Source organism: Pteropus alecto, unplaced genomic scaffold (assembly GCF_000325575.1).
Source record: "Pteropus alecto unplaced genomic scaffold, ASM32557v1 scaffold43, whole genome shotgun sequence".
Taxonomy (NCBI): Eukaryota; Metazoa; Chordata; class Mammalia; order Chiroptera; family Pteropodidae; genus Pteropus; species Pteropus alecto.
Window position 1 is genome coordinate 7,852,491 of NW_006435764.1, and position 25,326 is coordinate 7,877,816.

General features: G+C 60.9%; 1 protein-coding gene and 1 long non-coding RNA gene across 6 annotated transcripts in view; one reads left to right on the forward strand and one right to left on the reverse strand.

The window, feature by feature from the left end:
* DAGLA (diacylglycerol lipase alpha) overlaps positions 1–6,277 on the reverse strand; it is a 28,521-nt gene extending 22,244 nt beyond the window's left edge. Inside the window, exons 1-6 of one of the 5 annotated variants that reach the window (XM_025046257.1) lie at positions 5,167–6,277; positions 2,724–2,862; positions 2,119–2,330; positions 1,263–1,286; positions 840–941; positions 248–386 (exon numbers count right to left, since the gene is read on the reverse strand). In XM_025046257.1, coding sequence (XP_024902025.1) covers positions 248–386; positions 840–941; positions 1,263–1,286; positions 2,119–2,330; positions 2,724–2,818 — 572 coding nt within the window. In that variant the 5' untranslated portion in view covers positions 2,819–2,862; positions 5,167–6,277. Of the gene's footprint in view, positions 1–247; positions 387–839; positions 942–1,262; positions 1,287–2,118; positions 2,331–2,723; positions 2,863–3,546; positions 3,644–3,983; positions 4,302–5,166 lie in introns of those variants that run through there. The other 4 variants (XM_025046258.1, XM_015588897.2, XM_025046259.1 and 1 more) reach the window with 4 other exon arrangements.
* An 11,272-nt stretch (positions 6,278–17,549) lies between these two features.
* On the forward strand, positions 17,550–22,548 carry LOC112479231. Its single transcript, XR_003046125.1, has 2 exons — positions 17,550–21,791; positions 22,413–22,548. It is a non-coding gene; the product is annotated as an uncharacterized LOC112479231 (long non-coding RNA).
* The last annotated feature ends 2,778 nt before the right edge of the window (positions 22,549–25,326 follow it).

The window sequence follows — 25,326 nt, forward strand, 5'->3', positions numbered from 1 at the left end:
GGTGTGATCGGTGTTAACCACTCTGCACATATTATCTAAGGTAAATCTCATAACGGCAGCGTGAGGCAGGACTTGCCGTTATTCCCACTTTACAGATCAGGAAACTGAGGCAGGGGGAGGCTAAGCCTTGGACCAATGCCCACGCCTCACACACAGGCTGAGATGTATAGTTTGGGCGATGTGCAGCCAGCCTTGCCTGCCTGTCAGCGAATCTCACAGGGGACCGCCCACTACCCAGCCGACTGACCGCAGGTTGTAGGTACGCAGGTTGCGCTGCCTCCTCTTGGTGGCCCTCAGCTTGACGAAGGTGCGGCCAGTGGGGTCAAAGACGCAGAGGACGGTGATGCAGACACTCAGGATGACCACCCAGTTGCAGACGACCATCCCTGTGGGGGCAGCAGTAAGAAGCGAGAGTTGGAGGTCCTGGGGACACCTCCCCGGCTCGACAGCCCTGAAGGAAGGGGCGCTGGAGTCTCCCTGCCCACGACCGTTTCTGGCACCCAACAGCAGGGTGCAGCCGCCCCTGGCCCCTGGCTCCGACCACGTGGTCGCCCCCTCGCTGAGCCACGACCTTGGCCAAGGCCCAGCCTTGGCACAGAGCAGGTGGCTCTGTAGGTTTCCACGAGATGCTGAGGGGCCCTCAACTGCTGCCCTGGACAGCCCTATGCCTGCTGCTGCACCCTCAGTCCAGAGTCCCCTGAGGTAGGTGGCAGGCCACAAGAATGGAGGCCAGCCAAGCTGCCGGGTGCCCTTACAGAAACTTTCCCACTGGTGGTGCCTGAGCTTCCTCTTCTCCAAACCGATTCCGTCCCTTCTACCCCAAGGGCTGGCTGACTTACCGAGGGTGACGTTCTTGGCAGTGAGGTCGTTGCAGGAGGTGTAGTACTGAGTGAGCCAGACGATGCCCACGATGGCGTAGATGAACTCGATCACCAGGATGGCTGTAAGGAGAGCGGGCGCTGGCTGAAGGACGGCCGCCGACTGCCGCCTGCCGCTGGGAAGGGCCCTGGAACCTCGGCCCGGCCCCTCCTACCGCAGGGCCTCCGCCGCTCAGCAGCAGGGGCATCAGACCCGCCTCGTGGAGGAGAGGGCTCAAGGAGCGCAGCTGTCCCCCCAACTCCACCCTGTCGTAATGCGCCCGCCGGCCCCAAAACCTCCCTGAGAAGGTGCCTGGAAAAGCTGACGATGAACAGTCGTTTCAGGATTTTAGAGTTATACCCACGGACTGTGGAATCAGACGCATCTTAGGCAAGTTAGCTAACCTCTCTCAGCCTCTGTTTCCTCATCTGTAAAAGGGGGTGACAATGTCTACATTCCATTACTGTGCGAGAATCAGATAAGAGGGTGTCCCTTTCAGGGCTTCCGGCACTTGAGTCAGGAAGGAGGGGCCCCCCGTGGCCTGCTCAAGCACCCTGCTCAGCGGGGCCAGAGCACTGAGCTCAGGGCCGAGCCAAGATGGGGTGGGGATTTGGCCTCCCCTCCCCCATCCACCGGCAGCACAGTGTTAGCTGAGAGCCAGACGGCCTGGGTTCAGATCTCAGCTCTGACACTCGCACACTGGCTGTGTGACCTTGAGGACACGGATTCAGCTCCCTGGGCTCAGTGCTGTCCATAGACGCACAAGGGAGCCATCGGGGAAGCCCAGGGGGACACAGGCTGGCCCTCCTGGGAGTGGGTTCAGGTCCCTGAGGGCTTCCCAAGACAGGGCTGTTTGTGAGGGGCCACACAGCAGCTGAAAAGGGGCGCGTGGCCCAGAACAGGTGTCTGCGAAGGCCACAGAGTAAATATTTCAACTCTGTGGGTTGCACGCTCCGTCATAGCTACTCAGCTCTGCTTTCGTCACACAAAAGCAACCAGAGACAGGACGGACATAAACCAATGAGTGTGGCCAGGCTCCATTTAAACTTTATTTACAAAAATAGGCGTCGGGCTAGATTTGGCCCCCGGGGCCGCAGTCTGCCTGCCGCTGGTCTAGAAAGTAAACCAGTAAGCCCGCTGCTTCGCCGCGGGCCCACTGCGCGTGCCCATCAAATGTTGGCGGAAGGCGCGACGGCGCACAGGTGGAGGGCGGGGGTGGGCGTGGCCTGAGCAGACCCCTCCGAGGCGGGCGGCCCTTACCCAGGCGCACGTAGAGCACGTACTGCATGGACTCGCGGGGCTCCGTGTACAGGATGCCCCCCCGCATGCTCAGCCAGATGATGGCCATCTCGGCGATCATGCAGCTCAGCAGGATGCCCAGGTAGCCGCGGCCGTGGTCCACCAGGTTCAGGGAGCAGGCCTCGTGCGGGTTGTAGACCAGGCCGAAGAGCACCACGGACAGGATCACAAACCTATAAGGGACACGCACGTGAGAGGAGCCAGCAGCCCGTGCCCCTCCCACAGCCCGGCCCAGCCTGGACCCAGTGGTATAGGGCCACTGTCCACCTGGCAGAGAGTGCCTCCGAGGACACGGATGGCCAGGGACAGGAAGCAAGAGCTGGGAGCCCAGCTGCCAGCAGTGGGGAGACAGCAGCGGCAGCTTTGCCCAGTGCTGGGCTCAGGTCCGGCGGCGGCCAGGTGAGGTCCCTGGGCTCCACGTGGGAATCGCCTAAGGGTTTGTATGTTTCAGGCACCGCCTGCTGGGAGCTGGGAGCACGACAGACAGGGTCAGGACAGATGGCTGGAAAGACTCCGTGTAGCTTTTCTCCTCAAACCCGGGCGGGTGGCGTGGCTCCAAGACTCACCAGGTGGTATGCAGGAGGAAGAGGAAGATGGCCGGCAGGACGAGGTCATCGCTGCCCACAGACCAGCGCCGCCGGAACACCACAATCCCGGGCATGGCTGGCGGCTCTGAGGAGGCTCAGCGGGCCTGGCGCTCACCTCCTGCAAAAAAGCAGAGAACCTTGTGGCTGGCTGGGCCACCATGGCACCCAGGACCACCGCACCTGGCCAGGTATGCCCAGCAACACAGGCATCTCTCCCTGCTCCCACAGCCCAGAGGCTTCCAGGTTACCGCAAATGCTGACCCAATCTTGGGCAGGACCCACCTCCGCCATACCCGCTTCCCAAAGCCCACATAAGGGACTTTAGCAGCGAGACCCTGGCTTCGGCCTCACCCCTGAGGTTTCTCCAGCCCCTAAGACTGGCACTGGCCCCTTGGGATTGGCTCTGCCTGGGGTTACCCCAACAGTAACTGCTCAGCTCCACCGAAGGCCTGGGCTCACCCCCTGCCTCCCCTACATGGGATCAGGGGAGCTCCCCCAGCCCTCCTTCTGCCTTTCCTCAAAGAGACCTGGCCTAGTACACACAGTCCTTGGGGTGGGGTGGGGGCTTCCCAGACCAAGCATGAGCCTGACCCGCCCCCCGCTCCCCTCCTCCCACACAAGTAGGGCAGGGCAGCTGGAAGTCTGAAGGCCTGGAGCCAGCTCGGGGTGAGGGCACGGCCCGTATGGAAGGGAGAGTGCCCGGCCCATAGCAGGTGCTTAGTAAATATTTATTGAATTAGGTCTGCAGTTTCTCGCTTTGCTAGAACCCAAAGAGCATGCTTTGACTTGGTTTTGCACCCACCCGCCAGAATTCCCAGCCACAGCTACTCCTCTTGGTAGGGAAGAGCACGGTTGAGATCCAGGATCAAGAGCATGGCTGGGGTACCCAGCCCCCCTGCTAGAAGGGCAGTAGGTGAGCCCCGCAGCCTCACCCACCCTCGCGGTAGCCACAGCTCCCACACCCACCCTAAACCAAGAAGACTTCGCTGCCCGGTTCCCAACTCTCTGAAGTCACAGAGTTCGAATTAGCCACAGGCAAGCTCAGCGAAGAGTGTCCAGGAATCGGGAGTCCCACTCCCTAGAGCCCAGGGAACAAGGGGAGTGGAGCGGGCTGGGAGGCCCCCACAGGGGTTTGGTCCAGAGACCCCAGTGAGGGGCTCCAGGGCCAGGCCTACGCTGAACGGTGCATAGAAGACCCTGCTGTGGTGGGTGGCTGTCCCCAGGCTGGCAGAGGCTTACATGGCACCTGGTCCAGGGGCAGGTGGCAAGTCCTCCTCTCCCTGTGATGGCTCCAGGGAACACGAGTATCCACAGAGACCGGCATCACTCAGGAAGGGAGTGGGCAAGGCTCCCCCCGCTGGTGGGCACAGCCCTCGGGGTGGGCCAGGGGCCGGCCAGCACGCCCAGCCCGGCCTGTCTCCACCTCCCTCTCCCCGCTGCAGCCACTTCATCTAGCCGCTGCCGGGCAGCTCCGGGCGAGCTGGTGGCCTGGCGGGCGGGCTGGCGGGCTAGCCTGCCGGGGTCGTGCCTCCTCCTCCCCCCACCCTCAGGAAGTGACATCATCCCACTCTCTCTCCGAGGAGGAGTCGGAGCATGGATCCGGGAAGCAGGGGCGGATGGCGAGCACAGGAGCCGCGTGCTGTGGTGGCCGGGGCTGAGGGTGTGTCTGTGACAAGTGACTGACAGTGTCAGCTTCAGCTAGAGAGGATGGGATGGGAGGGGCTGGGGCCCGGTGAGTGGCAGGGGGGCTGGGGCAGGACAGAGCTGCCAACGGCTGGGGTTTTGTCCCCCGTTCTCTGCGGCCCCTCCCTGTCTCCATGTGGCTTTCAGAGGGTAAGGTGGGGCGTAGGGGCCACCTCTCATGACAAAAATGACGAAGAGGTCGGGGGCCAGCACAGTCCCAGCAGGTGCCGTAGCTCCGTCTCCTGTGCTAACCAGGCCAGACTCTGGCAAAGGGGAGCGCCAGCCCCTTGGTAGGCAAGAACCCTGCCCATCAGCAGCCCAAGACGTCTGGCTCTCAGGTGGGCCCCAGGGGAGGCCCTCCCAATCGCCTCTCGCCCTCGCCTCCTGGAGTCTAGAATGGCGAACACATACCATTCACGCATCCTCCTCAAACTCACACGCAGCTCCCCCATGCACAAGGCCCTGCTGGAGAAGTGGGGCCAGCCCAGCCCCCCGCCCTCAGAGGGGGCTGAAGATCTGTCAAGACCCTGGAGTGATGTGGCCGGTGGCAGCCTCTGCCCGTAGCCTGAGGCCGACAGCCGTCGTCAGTACCAGTGCCCATCTAGCTCGTGTGGACCCCAGTGGGGTCCCAGTGCCCCTCCAGCCTGGGCCCAGGACGCAGAACCCCAGGCACAGTGCTGGGAGTCTAGGCTGCCTGGCTTTGAACCCAGAATCCACCACCCACCGATGTGTGACTTACTAGTTGTGCCTCAGTTTCCTCATCTGTAAAACGTCGATTATCCCCATCTGCTAAAGCTCTGGCGAGGACCACATGGGAGAACTCTCAGAGGCCCTCGCTGTTCCGGTTAACGCCGGTGCCGGTCTTAGGGTCTTCGCAGAGGGAAGGCTCATGAACCCCTCCCCGCCTGGGCTGGTGGATTCTCCAGCTGGTCACCAACAGGTCACGGTCTGGGGTGCATGTGACAAGAGCCTGTGCTGGTGCTGGGCGGAGGATGGGACAACTCCAGTCCATGCGGATTCATAAATCTCAGGGCTGCTATTTTTAAGGGCCTGAAAGACGCCCTTTCTCTCAGGACCCCAGCCCTTCACAATGGGGGCCTGTTCCCCTGATACGGGTGTGATTTCATCTGGAGGAAATGTCTCAGGAGGGGGGAGGGCAGAGGGTGCTTCCTGGTGTGGGGCTGTTACAAAGCACCTCCCCTGGCTCTCCTACCCCAGGGCACAGGGTCGGTGCCCTCCAACCTCCACGTGGGGAGAGGGGCACACAGCCTCCCCTTCCTTACCCCCGAGAGTGGGCATGGCACCTCCAGCAGGGAGTAACAGGCATGAGGGCGGGGGTGGGCTCCCCATGCCTCTGGCTCTGCCCCCAGACCAGGCAGTAATGAAGGAGATGCCCGGACCCCCTCACATGGATGAGGAGACTTGAGCGGTCCTAGGGGGCCCCTTTCTTCTCTCACCCACAAAACCCAAGTTCCTTGCTGATGATTCAGGCCCCTGGGCTAAGTATTAACCATTCTGGGAGTTCCTCTTTCTAAAAATGCAAAACTCTTCTTAAGAATGTACATGCTGTCGCCTACTTTAAAAATCTTCCTGGCTCCTTGTGGCCTGCAGGATGAAGTCCAAGCCCCTCAGGAAGTGGCTAAGGGCCTCCGTCATCATCGGGAGGCAGGCTGTGCAACCTTGGGCAGGTGCCTAGCCCTCTCTGAGTCCCGGAGCAGATGATACGGCCCAACCCCCGGGGACAGACTCCAGCAACCCACCAGTGAATTCCTTCTGGCTGGAGAGGTGTTCCGGCCCCTTCTCATACTGCCCAACCTCCTTTCCTGATTCCCCCCCAAAACGTGCTGCTCCCTAAAATCACCTCATTGGGAAGTTCGTGCTTTGTTTACCCTTGTTCCTCTGCCCGTCACAGCCCTCCCCATCTCTCTAGGCTCTCCCTGGAAACCCTCCCTGTCTGCCCCTGCCACCCCACCCTTCTCAGGCAGAACATGCCTCCCCCTTACGGGAGCCTGGGACCCCTCACTGCAGCGTCCCCCTGGGCACACTTACAGTAAACCAGCTGCTTCCTCGCTGCCCGTTCCTGCCCCAGCTCAACCCAGAGTCCCCAAGGGCCAGGCCTTGCAGTGTCTTTCACCTTCACACCACCCTCGTGCCCCTGGAGCGTGAGCACATCCAACCTCGAACACCGCCCCTCCCCTGATGAGCCGCCTCAGCTGCCCCGAACCACCGCCCCACCCCTGGAAGCAGCCCCAGCTCCCCTGAGGAAGCCCCTCCCTGTCATAAGGGCCCTCTTAGCTCACCCCCTTGGCTTTTTGGGAAACGACCCATCCCAGTGCTTCGGCTGCCCGCTCAGGGGACCATCTCCCCTCCTCTGGCCACCTTAACTGTCCTACGGCTTTAGTGTCTTCATCTGCAGAACGGGGAGACCCCCGCCCCCTCAGAAGGCTGTATGGAGAACTGACTGGGATGACGTCATGAGAGGGTTTGCACAGGCCTCCTATCCGTGGTGGCCTCATATTCACAGAGCTGGCCTCATATTCACAGGAAGGCCTCAGAGGCTTCTGGAGAATTCTCGGCAGGGGGATGGTGACAGGGTGCTGGGGTCTGCGCAGGTGCTGCTGCTGCCCACCACTGGCTGCAGCTGATGGGAAAGAGCTGGACTGAGCAGATACGAACCCTGACTGGGTGACGAGCCCCGCTGGGGGCCTCAGGGGACTGTTGCCTAAAGTGCCCCAGGCTGGGACTCGTCACTAATCCCAAGGTCCCTCTGGGCTTGGCTCTGGGAGCAGGTTTCGGGGAAGAGTCCCTCGGCAATGGGTCTCAGCTGACAGGTGCCAAGAGCTTCCGTGGGAGGAAGGAGGGTGTGGGCTGCTGCGTCCACCGACTGGATGGCCCAGCACAGAGTTCCAGCCATGTGGAAATGGGAGGTCACCTTGCTTGCCTGCGATGGGGCCAGGCCACCTGAGTCAGCCTGAAACTTGTGGCCACAGGGGATAGGATGATGTGCTGTGGGAGACCCGAACAGTGTCACCTCCAGCTTCTAGGTCAGCCCACCTGGCCAGAGGTAGCCTCTGGTATCTGGGCCCAGGGATGGGCTGGAGATTGAGCTTGAAGGGATGACAGTCAGGTCCAGGCCACAGGGATGTTTCTGACGTCAGCTGCACATCTTCTGTGTCCCAAGTCCTGGACTAATCCCGTTCCATCTTCTCAGCAGTGATGTGGGCGACAGCATCGCTCTCTCCACATGCTCTAAAAACGGACTATGTCTGAGCCCTGGCTGTGTGACCTTGGTCAAGTTACTTAATTTCTCTTTGCCTTAGGTCCTCACTTCTAAAACGAGGCTAAGAATAGTACCTGCTTCAGAACTGCCATGAGAGTTAAGTGAGTCATATACTTAAGACAGCACCTGTCACATAGTAAGTGCTCAGCACATGCTGGTTCTTCTATTATTGTTACTATTGACGAACGAGGAAACTGAGGCTCAGAGCCTCTGCCCCAGTACCTCCAGAGAAGCAGGGGGCTGAGCAGGCAGGCGACAGAGGTCCTTCCTGCTGCCATCCAAAGCCTGCCTAACGTAGGAATGCCAATTAGAAAGGGCCCCAGAAAGAGTCCCAACACCCCCTTTTATGGGTGAGGAAACTGAGGTTGAGGAAGGCCTCAGAGGCTCCCAGCTTTCCCTGCTGACAGTCCGAGAGTCCCTGAGTGCCCCCCCCACTTCACCTTCCTCCCGGCACATCCACTCAAACACCTCAAGAGACACTACCACTAACAGAGTGTCACCCCAGGGAGGCTGGGCTGAGATCCTCTCTTCCACTCCCTTGAAGATGCATAACCCTCTTGGAAGCTGGCAAAATCCACATGAGCACCCTCACTGGGGATCAATCTGTGAGAAGGCAGTGGCCATTTGTACGGTTTCAGTCACCTGGGGCTGGTTCTCCACCAGCCTCGGGCAGGGTCCTCATCGCTCTGCAGCTCGGCTGGCAAAGGAGATACGCCTGTCTCAGACTCAAGCCCATCCTCCCTGGGCCTCCTGGGCCCCTACCTGCTGAGGCTGGTGACCAGGGCAGGTCTAGCTACAGCCTAGAGCTGCCAGTTCCAGACTAAGAGCAGTGTCCCCAGGCCAGAGAGTCACTGCCCTCTTCCGAAGAATCAGGAGCAGAGACCAATGGGAGGCTTGTCTTTCTGATAGTTGATATATATGTTACTATTTATCTGTATTCACCAAAAAAAAAAAAAAAGGCTCAGTGTGCCTTGTAGGAACCACAAACAATGAAAAGGTAGAGTATAAATTTGAAAACGAACCTCAAAACAAAAGATAAGGAAATTAAGATAGAAGGTGGGGGGAGTCGTTGCACAGGTGCGAGATAGAAAGGCCCACACAGTCGCTACCTGTAAAACCGGCATCCGACTCCAAACTTCCTGGTGGCCAGAGCAAAAAGGGAAACTGGGGTGTCCACGAGGGCTCTTTCAGCCCTGCGGGGAGCTCGGGTCCTTGCTGCCCCGGTGGAGAGCCCAGGGCTCCCGCCCCAGGAGGAATGCCATTCCGTGAAAAGGCTCTGAAACTGGAAGGTGCCCCAGAAAAGGTGACAGGGACGGGCCCCGGCTGCCTGCTAGGCCCTCTCGGTCTGTCTGACTCCAAGTGTTTCTGTGCTGGGTGCTGGAGCCTGTCTAGTCCGGGGAGAGGGGGCACATCCGACAGGTGGAAGGGGACTGACCACAGTACAGCTGGGCCCGGGCAGCCCGTAGGGTGCGCATTGGCCCCAGAGGCCATCCTAGCTGGGGCGGGCTCACCAACCGGGCCCCTCTGGCCCAGCTGGGTGGGCAGATGGCTCCTGCTCTGTGTAGTGGTGTCCGGGCTGGGGTTCATTCCTAGCTCCTCCACTCCTTAGGTGCAGGGCCGGTAAGGGAGCTGGTCAGCCTCTCTGCTCACTTCTGAGGCTGAGAGCACATCATAACTAGAATCATTTCTTGATGCTGCAGGGCAGTTTCAGAGTTCCAAGGTGATGGCGGGGACGAGAGGTCAGCCCACCTGTAAGTTGGGGACAAAGCTGTAGTATTTGTCACTTGCTTATTACCATGTCCTGGGCCACATCTAAGCCCCTCACAAACATAACTTTCTCCTTAGACCCACTCAGTGAGATAGGAACTGTCACCCGTATTTTACAGATGAGGTGAGGTGACTTGCCCCAGATCACACAGCCTGCTACATGTCGCTTCTGAGGAGTAGGATTCAGATAAGGCCTGTTTCTGAACCTAGGAGCTGGCTTCAAACGTCCCCTGTTGAGTGGCGAGGCAAGGCCTCAGGGCCCACGAAGAGCTAGCTCTCTGGGTCCTTGTCACACCATGTGGGAGTGAGGGTATCGGCCACACTCTGTGGATGAGGAACACTGAGCCCGGGGTTGTTCCACCGTCTGCCTTGAGGTGAGCAGGCTGTGGAGCCAGCCAGGAGAGAGCCCAGAGCTAAAATCTGGGTCATCTTTACAGCCTCATCAGGCCACAGGGGTAGAGCTTTACGGATGAGGAAACTGAGGCTCAGAGAGACGCGCTATTTGCCCGAAGATCCCGTGACAAGGACGAGACAGACCTGGGATCTCACGCAGCCTCCGTGAGTTACTTGAAAGGAGAAAAGTCTGCCGTCAGTCCGACGCCTCGTTCCCACGCACACAGACACAAGCCCCACGTGTTCCCTCCTCCCTGAGCACCCTTCTCCCTCCCAGGTGTGCAGCCCCGCATGGAGGCTGGGCTCTGGGAGGCACGGGGAGGGGGAAGGCGGCGAGGGAGGTGACGGAGAGAAGGCACGTGTGGGCTGGGGGCCGCGTGTGCCACCAGCCTGTGCCCAGGCGTGCGCCGCCCAAGTTAGGGGCCGAAAGCTGTTGCTTTTCTCACGTCAGCTGTGCCGGAGCAGAAGGCAGAGCCGAGCCCGCCCAGGGCCAGGCCGGATTTCAGCTCAAGATGGGTCCTCACATGCCCAGGCCCTGGGACCGCAATGACGTGCTGGAGCGGGGGCAGGGGCCGGAGGGGGGCACCACAAGCACTTGCCCCACCATCCTATTAGGGTGGCCTTGAAGGGCCGGGGAGGCCCCTCCTATGCTCCTCACTATAACCCTGTTCCCGTGTTACAGATGGGGAAATTGAGGCTCCAAGAGGTCATTCAACCTACGAGGGCCACGGCAGGCCCCGCAGCCAGGTTCCTCTTCCGTCTCTCCGCATCGGCGTGCGTGCTGGCTGGAGCCCCCTCCCCACAAAAGAGCACCCTGGGGGCCGGGCGCAGACCTCGGGGAAGAAGGCGAAAAGGAGCAGTGCCAACGGCTGGGGGCCACGCCTACGGCCACCCTGGGCTACACCCGGAAACAGCTCCAACGGTTACTCCGCCACCTGCTTATTTTTAAATAGTTCTTATGCAACATTTACTACATGCCGGATACTGTATCAAGCAGTTCACGAATATCAGAATATCACCGCCTTTCATCTTTCTAACACCCCTATGAGGTAAGTGCTATTCCTATCCCCATGTCATGGATGAGGAAACCGAGGCCCAGAGACATTAAGTGACTTGTCCAAGGTCACTCAGCAAGTAAGCTGCAGGGCCAGATCTGGGCTCCCAGGCCCTCCCGAGGGGCACTCATCGGGGTTCCATTTATCACGGAGGCTCCAGCTTCTCTTCTCACGCTCATTATTTTCCACTCGTCTACAGCAGGCAGAACTTGCCATCTGCCACCGGCCCTGTCACTGATACCAGCCAGCTCCCTGGGAATCTACTGGGGCCTTTCGTTTCCTGCTAGTTGTACCAGGAGGGGGGTGGGGGCGGGCGCTGCAGGGCTGAGGGACCTTCCCCGGCAGCCAGGCCAGGCCCCCTCCCTTGGTCCTCCCTGGCGTGGGAGGCGTTCACACTAGGGCTCACCTAGTGGGCCTGGAACGCACCTGTTTCCAACAATGGAAGGGGTTCTCCCGGCTCTGGCCAGGCCAGGTTTTGTTTTCGAATTCCTCCTTGCTGACTCTTTAATTTTCCTGAAACTAAGAATAGACCCTTGTTCCACAGTCATTCTGGTGCCCTGGAGCAGCCCTGAGGGGTGGGCTCAGCTGGCCTCCTGATAGGTACTGCCCAGCAGCCTGGGTCTCCAAGCCCCGGGCCCTTTTGTCCTGCCCACCTGAGGAGGACAAAGGCAGGGGACACCCATGCCAGGTTCATCTATTTGGACCAAGTACTTCTATGCCACCCCTGTGCTCACGTCCCCTCGTGCCCTGACATGTCCTTACCCTGCTCTGCCCAGGAACACCCCCTCTCGCCGAGGTGGTGGCCACCCAGTGAGCCCAGCGCTGCCTTTCCTGGGCCCTGGAGTGGGGCAACTCTGGGTTTGAATCTTGGTTCTGTCATTTCCTGTCGTCTGTGACCTTCACTTCTCTGAGCCTTAGGTTCCTCATCTGCAAAATGGGATGATGAAGGTATCCGCTTCACAGAGTCACGGGAAGTAAATGAAACAAGCACACTGAACACTCAGCTCACAGAAAGTTTTAGTTTCCATCATTATTATTTATTAATCACCTCTCCCGAGATGCTCAGATCGTTTGCTTGCTGCACCGAGTCCCTGCCCCTAAGGTGTGGCAGAGGCGCCGATCTCTCTGTGATCTAAGTCAACCCTCTCACACAGAAAGGCCCTTCTCCTCACCCCTGGTGACCAGGCTGACCCACACCTACCCTCACCCTGGCCAATGCGCAGTGCCCTGACCTACCTTCTCAGGCAGGGGTAGCAGCATCTCCTAGGAGCCTGCCTGCCCAGGCGGGGGCTTTGCTGGCCCTGCCTCCCTAATGCACGATGAGCCAGCGAGATGGGAATCACCTTCCCACAGGTCGGCTGGGACTATGGAGCTCAGCCCAGGGCCACACCTGTGCTCCTTCTGAAATGCCCCACATCCATCTGTGTCTCGGAGTTTCGGGGTGTCTACTGCAGGCTCATGCCCACCTGCACAGCCAGCATCCTACAATCCACCCCACCCCCACTCCCCAGCCCCAGCCTCCCCCAGAGCCTCTGCGCTCCTGCAAGCCACTTGCTGGGAGCCCCCCACCAGGCAGTTCATCTGCAGTGCTCAGCAGCTTCTCAGAGCTTCCTCAGCAAAGGCTCCCGCCCTGGTGCTGGCAACACCTCCTAGAGAAATTAGCACCTTACACTTCATTAGGAGCCCCCTAACGAGGCCGTTAATGAGGATGCTAAGTGGGCACACCTAGCCTGACACCTCTCCCACCCCCACGCCCAGCGTACCCTGTGCCACCAAGGTCCTGTCCTGTCGGGCCTCCTGAGGATGTGGGTCGGGCCTCAGGGTCTGGCCTGCATCGGGGGAAACGCCTCCAACTCTGGGAGGCTGCCTGGGCCACAGGTCCACAGAGCGGCCGCCTCCCTGGGCAGTGTGGTCATCTAGGGCACAGGTCTGCTGCTCGCTATTGAGTTTCACTTCGACCATTCCCTGGGCATCACAGAAGCGGGCAGGGATCAAGTGACCACGTAAAAGGAGCTCTTTCCCAGGGGAGGTCAGCAGAGTTCCCGCATGTGACAGGAAGGGCCGACATCCCCTGCCCCAACAGAGCACGGGTGGAGGTTGGTGTGTGCCACCCCCCACCGTGGCCCTCCTCTCCTGCGCCCAATGAGGGGGTGTCAGTGCTCTTCAAAGTGGGTTTCTGGGGACTCTCAGGAATCCCCAGATGAGGGGAGGTAGTCATAGCAGGCTGGGGCTGGCAGGTGATGCCAGGCAGAGCAGCCTTCAGCTGTTCTACACGTTGGATTCCTTGTAACATCGTGTTTGAACTAAACAGTTTCCGAGCTCAAAAATGTTTGAGAGATACCGGACAGGATGACCTCTTGGGTCCATTCTGGCCTTGACTTTTGGAGTTCTACCTGCTGTTCCGGTTCAGGTTGGCTGAGGCGAGAACCTTGGAGCTCTGGGCCGGAGCCCCCAGCTAGTTCAGGCATCATACATGTCTTCTGCCCTGGCCCGAGCCACAAGGGCGAAGGGGTCACAGAAAACATGAAGCCAGGAGTTCGGAGACCGGGGCCCATAGCTGACTCTTTTGTCCCTCAGGCCACCCAACTCCCTCCCACCTCCCTGGGCATGACAGAGCTGGACCTAAGCACAAGTGACCACAGACCTCCAAGAAGGGGGTTCCCGCATGTGACCTCCAGAGGCCCTCGGCTACTGGGTGGAGGACAGTACAGACCCAGCTCTGGTCCCAGTGCCTCTGTTCACTCACATGTCCACAGAGCCACGACCTCCCAAGTACAATGCAGAGGCTGCTTCCCAGGATGAATCAACTACTGCTTCCTCGTCTAGAAAGCGGGATAGTGATGACCGTGGGGCTGCTGTGAGGACAAAGTGGGTTCCAAGCTGTCGAGTGCTGAGAGCTGGGGTGGGGGGGCGCTCAGAGCATTAGCTCCAAGTACACACAGTTCACAATTTTAATTAAATAAACCCCCTCCTCAAAAGCATACTATGGCTCCTAAATGCCTTTTACATAAGATTAAAACTCCCAGCCATTGGCAGCAAAGCTCTCCAGCAATCACTGCCCTCCTCCGTCCCCGCCAGCGGGCTAGTCCACTTCCCATCTAGTCTCCCACCTGTTCACCCAGAGCGAGACTGGGCCCGGGGCTTCCTCCTCTCCAGGTGGCCCGCTCGCTCCAGGGGCTCCTCCCAGGCGCAGCTCGGGCCAGTGGGCCTTAAACTCCCACCCTGGTTGATCAGCCTCCTTTCCTGAGGACTCCTGGTACACCTGCCTCGCCTGTTACGTGGAGGCCCCCAAGGAGAAAGGCCAGGGTGGGTGGGGGTAGGAACAGAGATTGAAAATGAGGGGAACTCAGGAGGGGAGCCCAGGCCTCCATGATGGAGATGACCCCACCGGGCACCTGATAAACATCAACCTCGGCCTGTTGGGGCCTGGATGGGGCTGAGGGAGAGGGTAGATGAAAGCTTGACCTTGGACTCCTACCCAGAGGACTCACCCTCATGGCTCAGGGCCCCGGCCTTGTCACACTATCATTTCTGTTACCTCTGCTTTCTGGCCTACTCCCTGGATATGGCAGGACGTGGAGCTGAGGCCACGTGCCTGGCACAACCCTGGTGACCACGGGTTGGGACTGCTGCCCTCCAGACCCGTGCTGCGCTCCGCTACCACTTAACAGGGACACGGCAGCGTGGTAACAGGCATTTGGCTGGGCCTCCCCAGTCAACCTAGGGCAGGTGCCCGTGGCCCCATTAAGTGCCTGCTGGTAGCAGGCATGAAGCAGGCCTTTTGCTGACCCCTGCCAGCCCCAGGGAGGTCGACAAAGTTGCTGGTGACTCTGGGGAATGAACCTTTCAACAAGATCAGACAGTGCCGTCAAGACACCAGCAGGGCCGTGCGCTGAGTGCTAATGGGGTACCCACCTGGGACAGGGGACACACACGGTCCTGGCCAGACTGCCTGAGGCAGCGGCGCCTGCCAGGCAGAAAGTGGCACCTGCTCTCCTCTGGGGCTTGGAGAGGCAGGGTGAGAGCACCTGCCCTCCCCACAGGCCCAGCCCTTCACTGCTGGTCCCAGGCAGGCTCTGGAGCGGGGAGGGGTGTGAGGGAGCCAGTGAGGGCTCGGGGACCTGAGGGGGACGGCCTGCACCATAGCTCCTGCTGACTTCGCCACCCTCGGCAGCCTCTGGCTGCTATAAATACCACTCCTGCCTCCGGATGTTGCAGGAGGTGTCTGTCCTAGAATTGTGAGCTCTGGGGCCTTCTGGGTGCCCCTCCTTGCCAATGTCAGACAGAGCCTGCCTGACCAGCACATCTTTGCGGCCTGTGAGCCCATCTCCACCGGGCAGGGCCTTGGGCAGGCAAACCCAAGCACTGAGGGTGACAGCCGCAGCTTCCAGACCCTGACTCTTCCATGACCCTGGGTCTCCTACAACTGGCGATTCTACCAGCTTCATGGCAAGTGACGAGGATGCTGAGTCCCTGGAGAGCAAAGACCTGGCCAGCCTGCAGGGGACATACAGCCAAGGCTGCTGGCTCAGCCTAGACCACCTCCCTCAAGTTCAGGGGCAAATTCTCCAAAGCCATTCGATCCCCCTCCCCCAGCTTCTCTGTCCCACTGTCCCTCCAACTCGACCTGGTTTCCAAATTTATCATCTCCGGGGCAGCCTCCCTGGGATGCACTCTACTTTGACGGGCTCAGTTAGAATGTTAGGCAGCTGTTCACTCTTCCATTAGTAGCATGCTTCTTAGACAGAGCCCTTGCCTCCTCGAGAGACCCAGGTAGGCCCAGGCCCCAAGGCCCAGGCTGGTCTGACCCAGGAGCACAGGACAGGAGGTGCCTGGGGCCCGGCAGAGTGAGGATACCAACCCTCACACATGGCCAGGGCTTGGTGCCAAGCTCCCTGGCTTAGGGCAGGGCCAGGATCTGAGAGGAGAAAAGACTGAAAATGGCTCTGGGGTGGGCACTAGACGGTGCGAACCCAGGGGAAGTCCAGTTAAAATTAATTCACGCGTGGAGCCATTTCCATCCATCCAATAAATGATCAGAGTGCCAACTATGTGCCAGGGGCCCTGGCAATAAATAAAAGACATAAATAAAATAAATAAAAGAGCTTAGAGGCCCGAAGGAAAGAGAGGCTTTAAGCTAATTTTCAGAGACAACGACGAAAAATCCTGTGACGTGTGCTTGGAAAGGGTGAGGGTCTCAGCAGAGCCTGAGTAGGGAGGTGAGGGGCAGCTGCCCAGAGAATGGGGAGCTGAGGCTGAGACCCAAAGGATAAGCTGGAATAAAGAGGCCACGGGGAGAGGGCAGCGAGGGACCACGTGGAAGGGGCCCCTCGGCGCGAGGGCCCAGGTGTGAGGACCACGGAGGACGGAGCCGAGACCAGGGCTGAGGCGGAAAGGCTGGCGGGGCCGTGGGAGCCAGGCCTGGAGTCTGAGCTTCATCCTGAGACCAGTGGGAAACTAGGGGCCAAGGCGGACACCAGAGCGGGGAACAGTGGGGGCCCAGACTGAGATTCAGCAGACAGCGGTGACGGATGGGACAGGGAAGTAAGGGAGAGGGTGCTGTCTGTGACGTTCTGGTCTACGGGCCCACGCAAATGGACAGGCAGAGGGGGCAGTACTGGCATCTGCCCTGGTGCCCTGGTGCCCTGGTGCCCAGGGGCCATCACGCTCCTGGAGCACTTCCTGCCGGCAGGGCAGGAAGGGCATTGCCCTGGTTCCCCCGGCCCTGGAGGAACACCATGAGAACGGAGGACCGTGGCAGCCCATCTGCCCCAACGGCGATGCGCTGCCCAGAGTTTCGGTTCACCCCGTCCTGCCCTCTGGTGTGCAGCAGGCCAGGGCATTGGGCTGGCAGGCAGCCACGCGCGGTGGTCCCTGGGCTCTGCTCCCACAACCGAGGGGTCCTCTAATGAGCTGGAGGCTGGAGGCATTTCCCCAGAACATTCAACTCCTTATGCTTCCTGCCATCTGGCTCTGACCGCGAATATGACCACATGGAGGGCACCTGAACCCCAGGCGGCGGAGATCTCAGAGCTGATGCAACCCATGGCGATGCAGGCTTGGAGAGAAGAGGTCTCTGTCTGCTCGTCGCCCCTCCCCCATTTCCAATCACTCCACAAAGCTTGCCACACAACACGCCCCCCCTCTGCCAACTCGGGGGCCTCATCTCCTCCATGCTGCCCTGGCTTACCAGCCTCTGGCATTGCGCCCCTCAAACAGCCCAGCGGGTCCTGTCCTAACACTCAAACACTCAGGCCTCCCTCAGACATGTCCGTCACCTCCATCTCTGCGTAGCTGGCTCTCTCCTGTCACTCATTTCCTGGCTCAAATGCAGCTCCTCCGAGCTGACCTGCCACCTCGCCCTCAGGTCCCCCAGCCCCTCTCCATCAGAACACTCTCTGGCTTGATTGTTTGTCAATATATTTACTAGCCCCCCCCCGGGTGTGGCTCCCAGCGCAGGGGTCCCCGCCTGTCTACTTCCCTGCTGTGTCCCCAGCACCCAGCAAAGGGCCTGGTAGGTGGCAGGAGCCCATCAGCTCCTGCTGCCTGAGGAGGAGCCATGTGTCTGAGCCCGGCCTCTGACTCCTGCCTCTGACTCCTGGTCCTGAGCTCATCCCACCCACCCGCTGGCCCCATGCCCGACCCAAGCTCCAGCCCGCTCTGCTCTCCAGCAGCAAGCATCACATACGGGGGGGCTTTGCTGGCGCCCGACCACCGTGCTGTGGGCGAGGCAGGGGGGAAGCAGGGCATCGTCACTTCACTGAGGCGGAAACTATGGCAGGGAGCGGGTGTTGGGTGATTTGCCTGAGGCGACACAGTGAGCGACAGAGCCAGGTCCGTGACCGGTTATCCGGGGAGGTCCTGTGCCTGAGGGGATCTGCGGCACCCATAAGCCTGTTTCGGTCACCGCCCAGCCCCACGCCCCGGCTGCCCGCTGCCCTGCGTGTCTGCGGGAGGGTGGCTGGTGGCATCCACCTCTGAAAAGTGCACAGCTGAAGCGGGGGGTGGGGGGGGCGGCCATGGGGACGGCAGAGGGCGGTGCTCTCAGGGGGCAGCCCGGCCCTCACGCCCTCTCCCAGTGCCGGGGCGAGCCCCACAGCTTGGGCTGTGAGGGGTCTCAGCGCGGACCCACAGCCCAGCTGCCAGGGAGAAAAGGGAGGACCTGGGGAGATGACTTCCCGTCAGAGCCTCGGAGTCCGCGTCCGAAAACGCGGGGCTCAGCCAGACGGCGTCCAGCTTCCCTGGGATTCACTTTCTTATTCCCTCGGAATGTGTGATTTCTAAGGGTCTGCATCTCGGCCTCGGGAATTTGCCATGAAGTCTCAGTCACACTGACGCCACCACCTCACAGCCACCCTGGGAGGTAGATGGGCAGGAAACTGCCCAGCGTTTTAAAGGCATCAATTTATGAAGTCAGCCAGAACCAAGTTCAAAACCTAACCCGTCACTGACTTGCCAGGGGCCTTGGGGAGTCTCTAAGCCTTGGTTCCTCTCCAGACAATGGAGACAGGAACAGTCTCACTGCCTCCTGCGCTGCTGGGGAAGGGAGGGGACTTGGTAAAGGGCCTGTCCTCTAGGTCCTCCCTCCCAGTGATCCTGACGTGATCTCTGCCAACTACCTAGGAATGTGGGGAGAACAAACAAGATATAGCAGCGGCTTCTGAGAAGGAATGCACTACAAAAAACCTCGGGAATAGGATCACTTCCCTCGAAACAGAGCCCTGGGCTTCCACAGCCCCACCCTGGGGGGCCTCATCCGATTCTCCCAGCCTCCTCCCTCCTCCTGGCCCACCTGCAGAGTCAGGGACCAGAGCAGAGCAGGGGGCCCCGAGAGGCGTGCCCCCACCCTGGGATCTCCCTGACCAGGGCGGAGGGCTGAGGGGGCCGGACAGTGAGCGGCTGGTTTCCAGACCTGAGACCCGCTCCCTGGCGCCCACTCTGCCGGGGCTTCCTCTCAGCGAGCCGGGCCTCGGAGGACGCATGAGATCATGTCTGGGAATTGCTCAGAGCTCCTCGGAGAGAAGAGGCCCGAGGGACCCTAGGCGGGATCAATTATGAACCGACGTGCTCATTTATAAGCACCTCGGTTTGCTGCGGGGCAGAGGAGGAATGTGTGGGCTTGGTGTCGGGGAGCTCAGGCTTCGCACTGGGCTTGACCACTAACAGGTGTGGACAAACCACAACCTCTCGGAGCCCTGACACCCGTAAAAGTGGATAAATAGCAGCTGAGCGAGGCTAGAGAAAGAGCGACAGCAGCGTCCTTACCTGCACATGGGGTCGCGAGGGCGCCGGCCTCACGGCCTCGCGGTGAGGGGCAGTGGCTGCGTGCCTGGCACGGGTGAGGGGCAGTGGCTGCGTGCCTGGCACGGGTCGTCATTGCTATTGGGGAGTAGAGAGCAGTGGGACCAAAGGCCTGAGGATGGAGTTAGCTGCGATGCTGCCCAGGCTTGCAGGCTCTGTGTCTGTCCCCACACCTGCACCTACCCCTGACTGACACAGGAGAGAGGACTGTGGGGCCTGGTGGCCACGGTGACTTGAACAAGTTACAACCCTCAGGAGACCAGCACTCCCTTCTTCCACATCGGTCCTACGCCCGACTAAGAGGCGGTGGCGGAACCTGGGCTCCCCACAGCCAGGAGCCGAAGGTCACCTCACCAGGCCAGGCTGCGTCCCCAGCACATGGCTGGCCCCCCAAGGGCCAGCAGGGGTGTGGCCAGGGAACCTCCTGCAGCTGCACCCACTTGGGAGGGTGCCCCGAGGCTGAGTGGTGACACTCCCCAGGCTGCCGCCTCTTTGTAGAGCTCTGCCTGTGGAGGGCACAGCGCGCCCTTTTGGTGGTGGCCTGCTCATCCTCACAGCTTAGCTGACAGGTAGCGAGTAGGGGAGATGAAGAGACCACGGGCCAGGGCAGTGGTTTGCTAAAGACCACAGTGCAAAGCAGGGTGGACATGCTGACGAGGTGCCGAGAGTCCTCACCGTCACAGGACTAGAACCACTCAGAGAGGCTGGCCACAGTGGGGCTGCAGGGAAGGCGGCGCTGGCCCCCTGCCCAGCTAACGCAGGCCTCTCCCTGAGGTGCCAGCTGTGGGGTAAAGAGGGCTCTCTCTTTCCTGGGACGCCAGGTCCACGGGGCCTCTGTTGACCTAAGCAGTTCCTATCAGCCCTGAGGACCAGGCCAATGACTGCCCACGTGGCAGAGAACGCCGTGAGACCAGGAAGAGGATGCTGGAAGGCCTCTCTCAGGGGCCGGAGAACTCGTCAGGTTCCTGGGGCTGATCCCCCTGAAAGGGGGTGAAGGGAAGGGCGGGCAAGCTCTCCTCGCTGGGAGGGAGGGTCAGGGCCATGACAGGTCCGGGAAAGAAAGAGACAGATGTGCCTGTGAAGGACGCTCTTGGCTTCGGCCATGTGCTCTCCTTCCTCTGGCCACACAGAAGTCCCACGGACGCTGCCCCTTGCCCCACAGCCCAGGGCTAGTTCCCGACACGAGGACTCTGGTGACTCTCTTGCTGTTTGCCGACTGTTCACTGCTGCCTGGCGTGCCAGGCATGCCAGGCCCGGCCCTGCAGAGTCACATGTCCTGTGCGGGCGAGGGGCCTGGCACTGCGGGGGCAGCATTGGGTACCGTGGGGTGGGGCACTCACGGGCGGGGCAGCCCTCCAGGGATGCAGAGAAGCTGGAAGCCTGGAAGCAGCGGGCTGCCCCTTCTTCCCGGTGTGCAGGTCCTTGGGCAAACAGTGAGCCAGGTGGGAGTGAGCGCACAGTGAACGCTGGGCTGGGAAAAGCAAACACCGCGGGCCACGGCTCTGCCAGGCTGCTGACCTACAGGACGGCACTCAGCGGCTCGGGGGGGCCTTGTCTGTAGCCGCCGGGGCCCTTCAGGGTGAATGACCTGGCCATCCCCTCCTATTTTCCCCCACCCCACCCAAAGGAGCATAAGGTGGGGGGGAGGCAGAGACAGGAAGGAATGGGTAGGACATGAGTGCACAGGAAGCTGGGCTTCCGAGGCCTGGGTGCCACCCCCACCCTGCATGGAGAGCCTCTGTGTGGACAGGGTACAGCAGCTCAGCAGGAGACGTGCTGGGGAGGGTCAGGCAGACCTGGGCCTGGAGCTTCTGCTTGGCCATGTCCTAGCTGGGTGACCCTGAACAAGTCTTGGGACCTTGGGGCCAGTGATGCGCACGTGCACGGCCCTTCTGAAGGTTAATGGGATGAGGCCCGTATGGGAACACTTAGCACAGAGTTTGACACAGATGACAGTCTCGGTACGCGGATGCTCGGCCCAGTTGCCACATGGATGTGGGGTGGAACCAGGGCAGGTCACAAAACAGGGTAGCACTGAGTCTGAGCACCACACTCTCGGAAGGCATGCGCCCTCACTCGGGGGCTCCATGGTCTCCCAGCCTCAGTCCGGGGGGAGACTTCTGACCTGTAGCTGCACCAGCAGGGGCTATTGGGGCTGTTCTTGCTGACCCCAAACTTAAGGCAACCATGGGCCAGGTCCTAGAGTTCCTCCAGCTGAGAAAAGTCCCCTATGAAAGAGCTTCTGCTTCAGGCTGGCCCCGCCCCACAGGAGGCCAGAGAAGCGCTGTGTCTTCCTTGCAGACGCCCCCCCTGGGGGTGATTAGCACACGCTGATGAGGCAGCTTGGCCTTTGCGGGCTGTACTACTCGCCACGTCACAGACGATGCTCTGCGGGGTCAAAGCTCTTCATGCCTCGGCGCCTTTGCACAGGAAGCCCTTCCCGAATGCTCTCCTGGGAACTCCTCAGCCTTCTACGCCTTAGCCGACACGCCACCTCCCCTGCGAAGCCTCCAGGAGCCCGCCCACCCCGAGGCAGACCTGATCCATGCTCCTTCATTCCTGCCCCAGGTACCCTGGTTCCCCACTGGGCTGGGAGCTCCCGGCGGGCAGGGCTGCACCCTCCGCCTGTGTCCCTGGCAGTCGGCACACCACCTGGTGCCTAGCAGCTGCTCGAGAAATGTCAGACCAGGCCCTGGGACCAGCTCCCTTGCTCCCCTGAGATCACGCTGCAGGCCCGTTTGGCCAAGGACACTCAGACGCGTGTGGGAGCTGGGCAGGCCTGAGCCTCCCTGACGAGGGAAGTGGGAATCCAGGTCTCCTCTCCCTTGCAAACTGCCCACAACCTGAGCTCCAAGTTTTGCCAGCCACAGGTGGCTTTGGGGGGGCCTGCCGACTGCCTCCCCATCTAGAGAGCAGAGACAAAAGTTGACAGGAGGGGTAAGCAAGCGGAAGGGAAGTGCGCCCGGGACTGCAGGGAGAAGGGGAGTTGTGGCTGCCATCTGCTGCGAGCGAGCGAGATGTTTGGAGAACACGCACTCCTCGGCTCTGAGGTCTCCCAGCCGGCTTGTGGAGGGTGGGCCGCCCCTCTGCAGATGGGAGCCGGCGGCTCAGCCAAGCCTGAGAGTCAGGGCCCGCTCCTGCCCACCTAGACCCTCTGTGCCCCCGTCTGACCTCCTGCTTCTCGCGCAGGCCTGGAGCCAGGATGCCAGCCTAGGACGCGAGCCGCACTGCCTCTTCCGGGAAGCCCCCCACAGGCTCTGGGAGCCAACTCCACAATCATGATGACGCAAACATAATGGTAATAAAGGTAACCAAGGACCTGCCAGAAGGCCCCATACTGGCCATTGTCTCCCTTCACCCCATCACCCCAGGGAGAAGGGAGGAGAAAATGGAGAGTCCAAGAGGGGACCCCCACCTCTCACTGCAGAGGCACCTGGCCACCTAGGCCCATCAGGAGGAGGTCCTGGGGTCCTCCTTCGTTCTCTAAAGCTGAAGACTTAATAAACAGCAGGAGAGCATCTGGGCCACTGAGTCACACATGCTCATTGTAGGGCGGAAAGTGAAGGCCAAGGATGCAGAGACCTGCCCCAGGCCACACTGAGGTCAGCAGCAGGCCCAGAGCAGAAGCCGGAACTCTGGCCCTAGACCGAGCTCCTGGGGAGCCCTGAAGGCCCCTCTGCAGGGCTACCCTCCATCCTTTAAAGACAGCTGCCCTTGGAGGCTTGAGGGGTGCATTCCATCCCCTGGGCCACACCTGTTTATGCCGCCCCCTCAGGCTGCGGCCAGTCAGCCTCGGTGATCCTGACCACAGCAGTGTGCCAAGCTGAAAGCAGGGTAGGGAGATCCTGCCTTCTTGGCCGTACCCCCAGCCCTGTCACTCAGGAGGCTGGGCCCACAGGTCACATTCCTTCCCAGGCTGCCCTGCCCTGCTCATGGAGGGATCAGTGTGGCCAACGGGGCCAGACATGCTTTTGGGGGGCGGGAAGGGGGTTAGGCAGCCTCCCGATCAGAGACATTGGAGCTGCCCCATGGCACCTGGCCAACAGAAACCGCGGCATTTCTCACCAGGCCAAGAGGGTGGGTAGGGGGCTGAAAAGTCTGCCTGCCAAGACCGAGGCGGGCCAGGATTCCAAATGTCACCCCTGAACTTCAGCCCGGGCAGCCTGGGCCCCAGGGGCTGCCGTTCCCTGCCATTTCAGCCTGGAGAAGTCGGGGCAGCTCCCCCTCCCTCTGGCAACAGGAAAGCAGGGGCTCTGGGGCAATCACCCAGAACTGTACCATCCCCCCACCCCCCACCCAGCTCTCCCCACGCGCCTCTGCTGCCGCCGCCTCCACAGGCCTGCTTGCAAGCGTGCACTCCACATTTCTGTCTGCTCACCCTCCCCCAGCCCCCCACACACGGTTAACTGGGACACCTCCACCCTGCTGCCTGCTCAGCTGAGGGTGGCATGGGCGCCTGGGGCCGGGAGGGCCCCAAGATGTGCTCCAGGCCCCCAAACGGCATACAGACATTCGGGTATGTTCTTCCAGGGGGAGAGCCTACAGTTTTCCCTTTCCCCGAGGGTCCTTGGCTCCTGGCTGGGTCACTGTGCTGGCCCCACTTCCTGCCTCTTGCAGTCCCCGACTGGGCTGCCCTGTCTGTGGATCAAGGAGTCAATGGCTGCTCTGTTCTCTGGAGGGAGGGAAGGCATTTCGCCCTGGGTGGGGGGAGGGGGTGTCTTGCAGGGAGGCAGGGAGCAGCCTCACTGTGCTCAGGACCCTGAAGGCCTCTCTGCCTCCCCTGGGTTGGGAAGTGGATGTGCTCTGCTGGATCAAGAGCTGGGGTCTCTGGAGGGGGCGGGCAGGAAGCGGGGAGGCAGCAGGGGTGGGGGGGTGGGGGGGTGGAGCTGAGAGGTCCATAGAGGACCTGTCCACAGCCAGCCTGAGTCTTCTTGGTTCCCTTCCGGGTTCTTGAGACTCCTTTTGTGTGAGTCGCTGTCACCACTCAGACACCTTCCCAGACAACTCCTGCCTCAGCGGAGGCACAGCCAGGCCAGGGTGAGTCAGCGAGGGAAATCCCTGTGCTGGCGCCCGCCGCTGGGTGACAGTTCTGCTGACACCTACGGAGTGGGGCACCCAGCCCCTCCCAGAGAGGGTGAGAGGAACACCCAAGCTCCCTCACCCCCATCTTCTGCTCTCCGAGAGGGGAGCCTGGCTGAGGGGGTGTGGGGAGGCCTAGGAGAGGCTGCGGTCCGGGGCCCAGGCCCTGCTTCTGTGGCCTCTTTGGGGCCTCTGGTCCCTTGTCCTTGTCAGTAGGGGAGGAGGAGGGAGAATGTCTGCCATGGCCCCTGTCAGCTCCTGCCCAGTACCTGCCAGCCCAGCCATCGGGTGCTATGCTTCCCAGAGCCTCAGTCACTTGGGGGCCTCATGGGGCGGGTTGTAGACACCCCACCTTGTTTCTGAGGGATCCCTGGCCTGTCTCCTACCCAGGCACCCCCGCTACATGCCGCCCTGGCCACCAGAAAGGGCTGAATCAAGGTCCTCCCCAGGAGAAGAGAGGCGGGGCAAAGGGGAACCAAGGCCAGGAGGGAACCAGCCCCAAAGCGTGAAAGGGGGCGGAAAGGACAGGCACAAAGGCTGCTCCCAGCAGGACATCCTGTCCCTCGAAAAACCCAGCCAGGTGCCCACAAACCCGCTAGACCGGTTGGCAGTTAGCAGCACTTCACTGCTGCGGGCTATCTGAGGGTGCAGGGGAGGGGGCCTGAGAGAGCCTGACTGTGGCAGCTGCCAGCTGGTCTGTCCTGTGGGACACTGGCCAGCGCCTCCCTGCTGGATGCCACCCACCCCATTACCGCGTTCCCTTCCAGCCTGACTCCTGCCCAAGCAGGGCCACCTTCTCAGAGCAGGCGAAACGAGTGAGTCGGGGGATGTTCTGAGCACACTCCGCCCTCCAGTGGGCTCCGAGACTGCAGGGAGGGGCAGACCCAGGGTCCAGAAGTCCCACTCAATGGGACCTTATGGACGACCTCCTGGGGATGTGAACGTGAAGGTGCCAAGCCCCATCCTGGAGGAGCTCACAGTGCATTACAACAATGAAACCCACACTCTGGCCACCAACTACAGA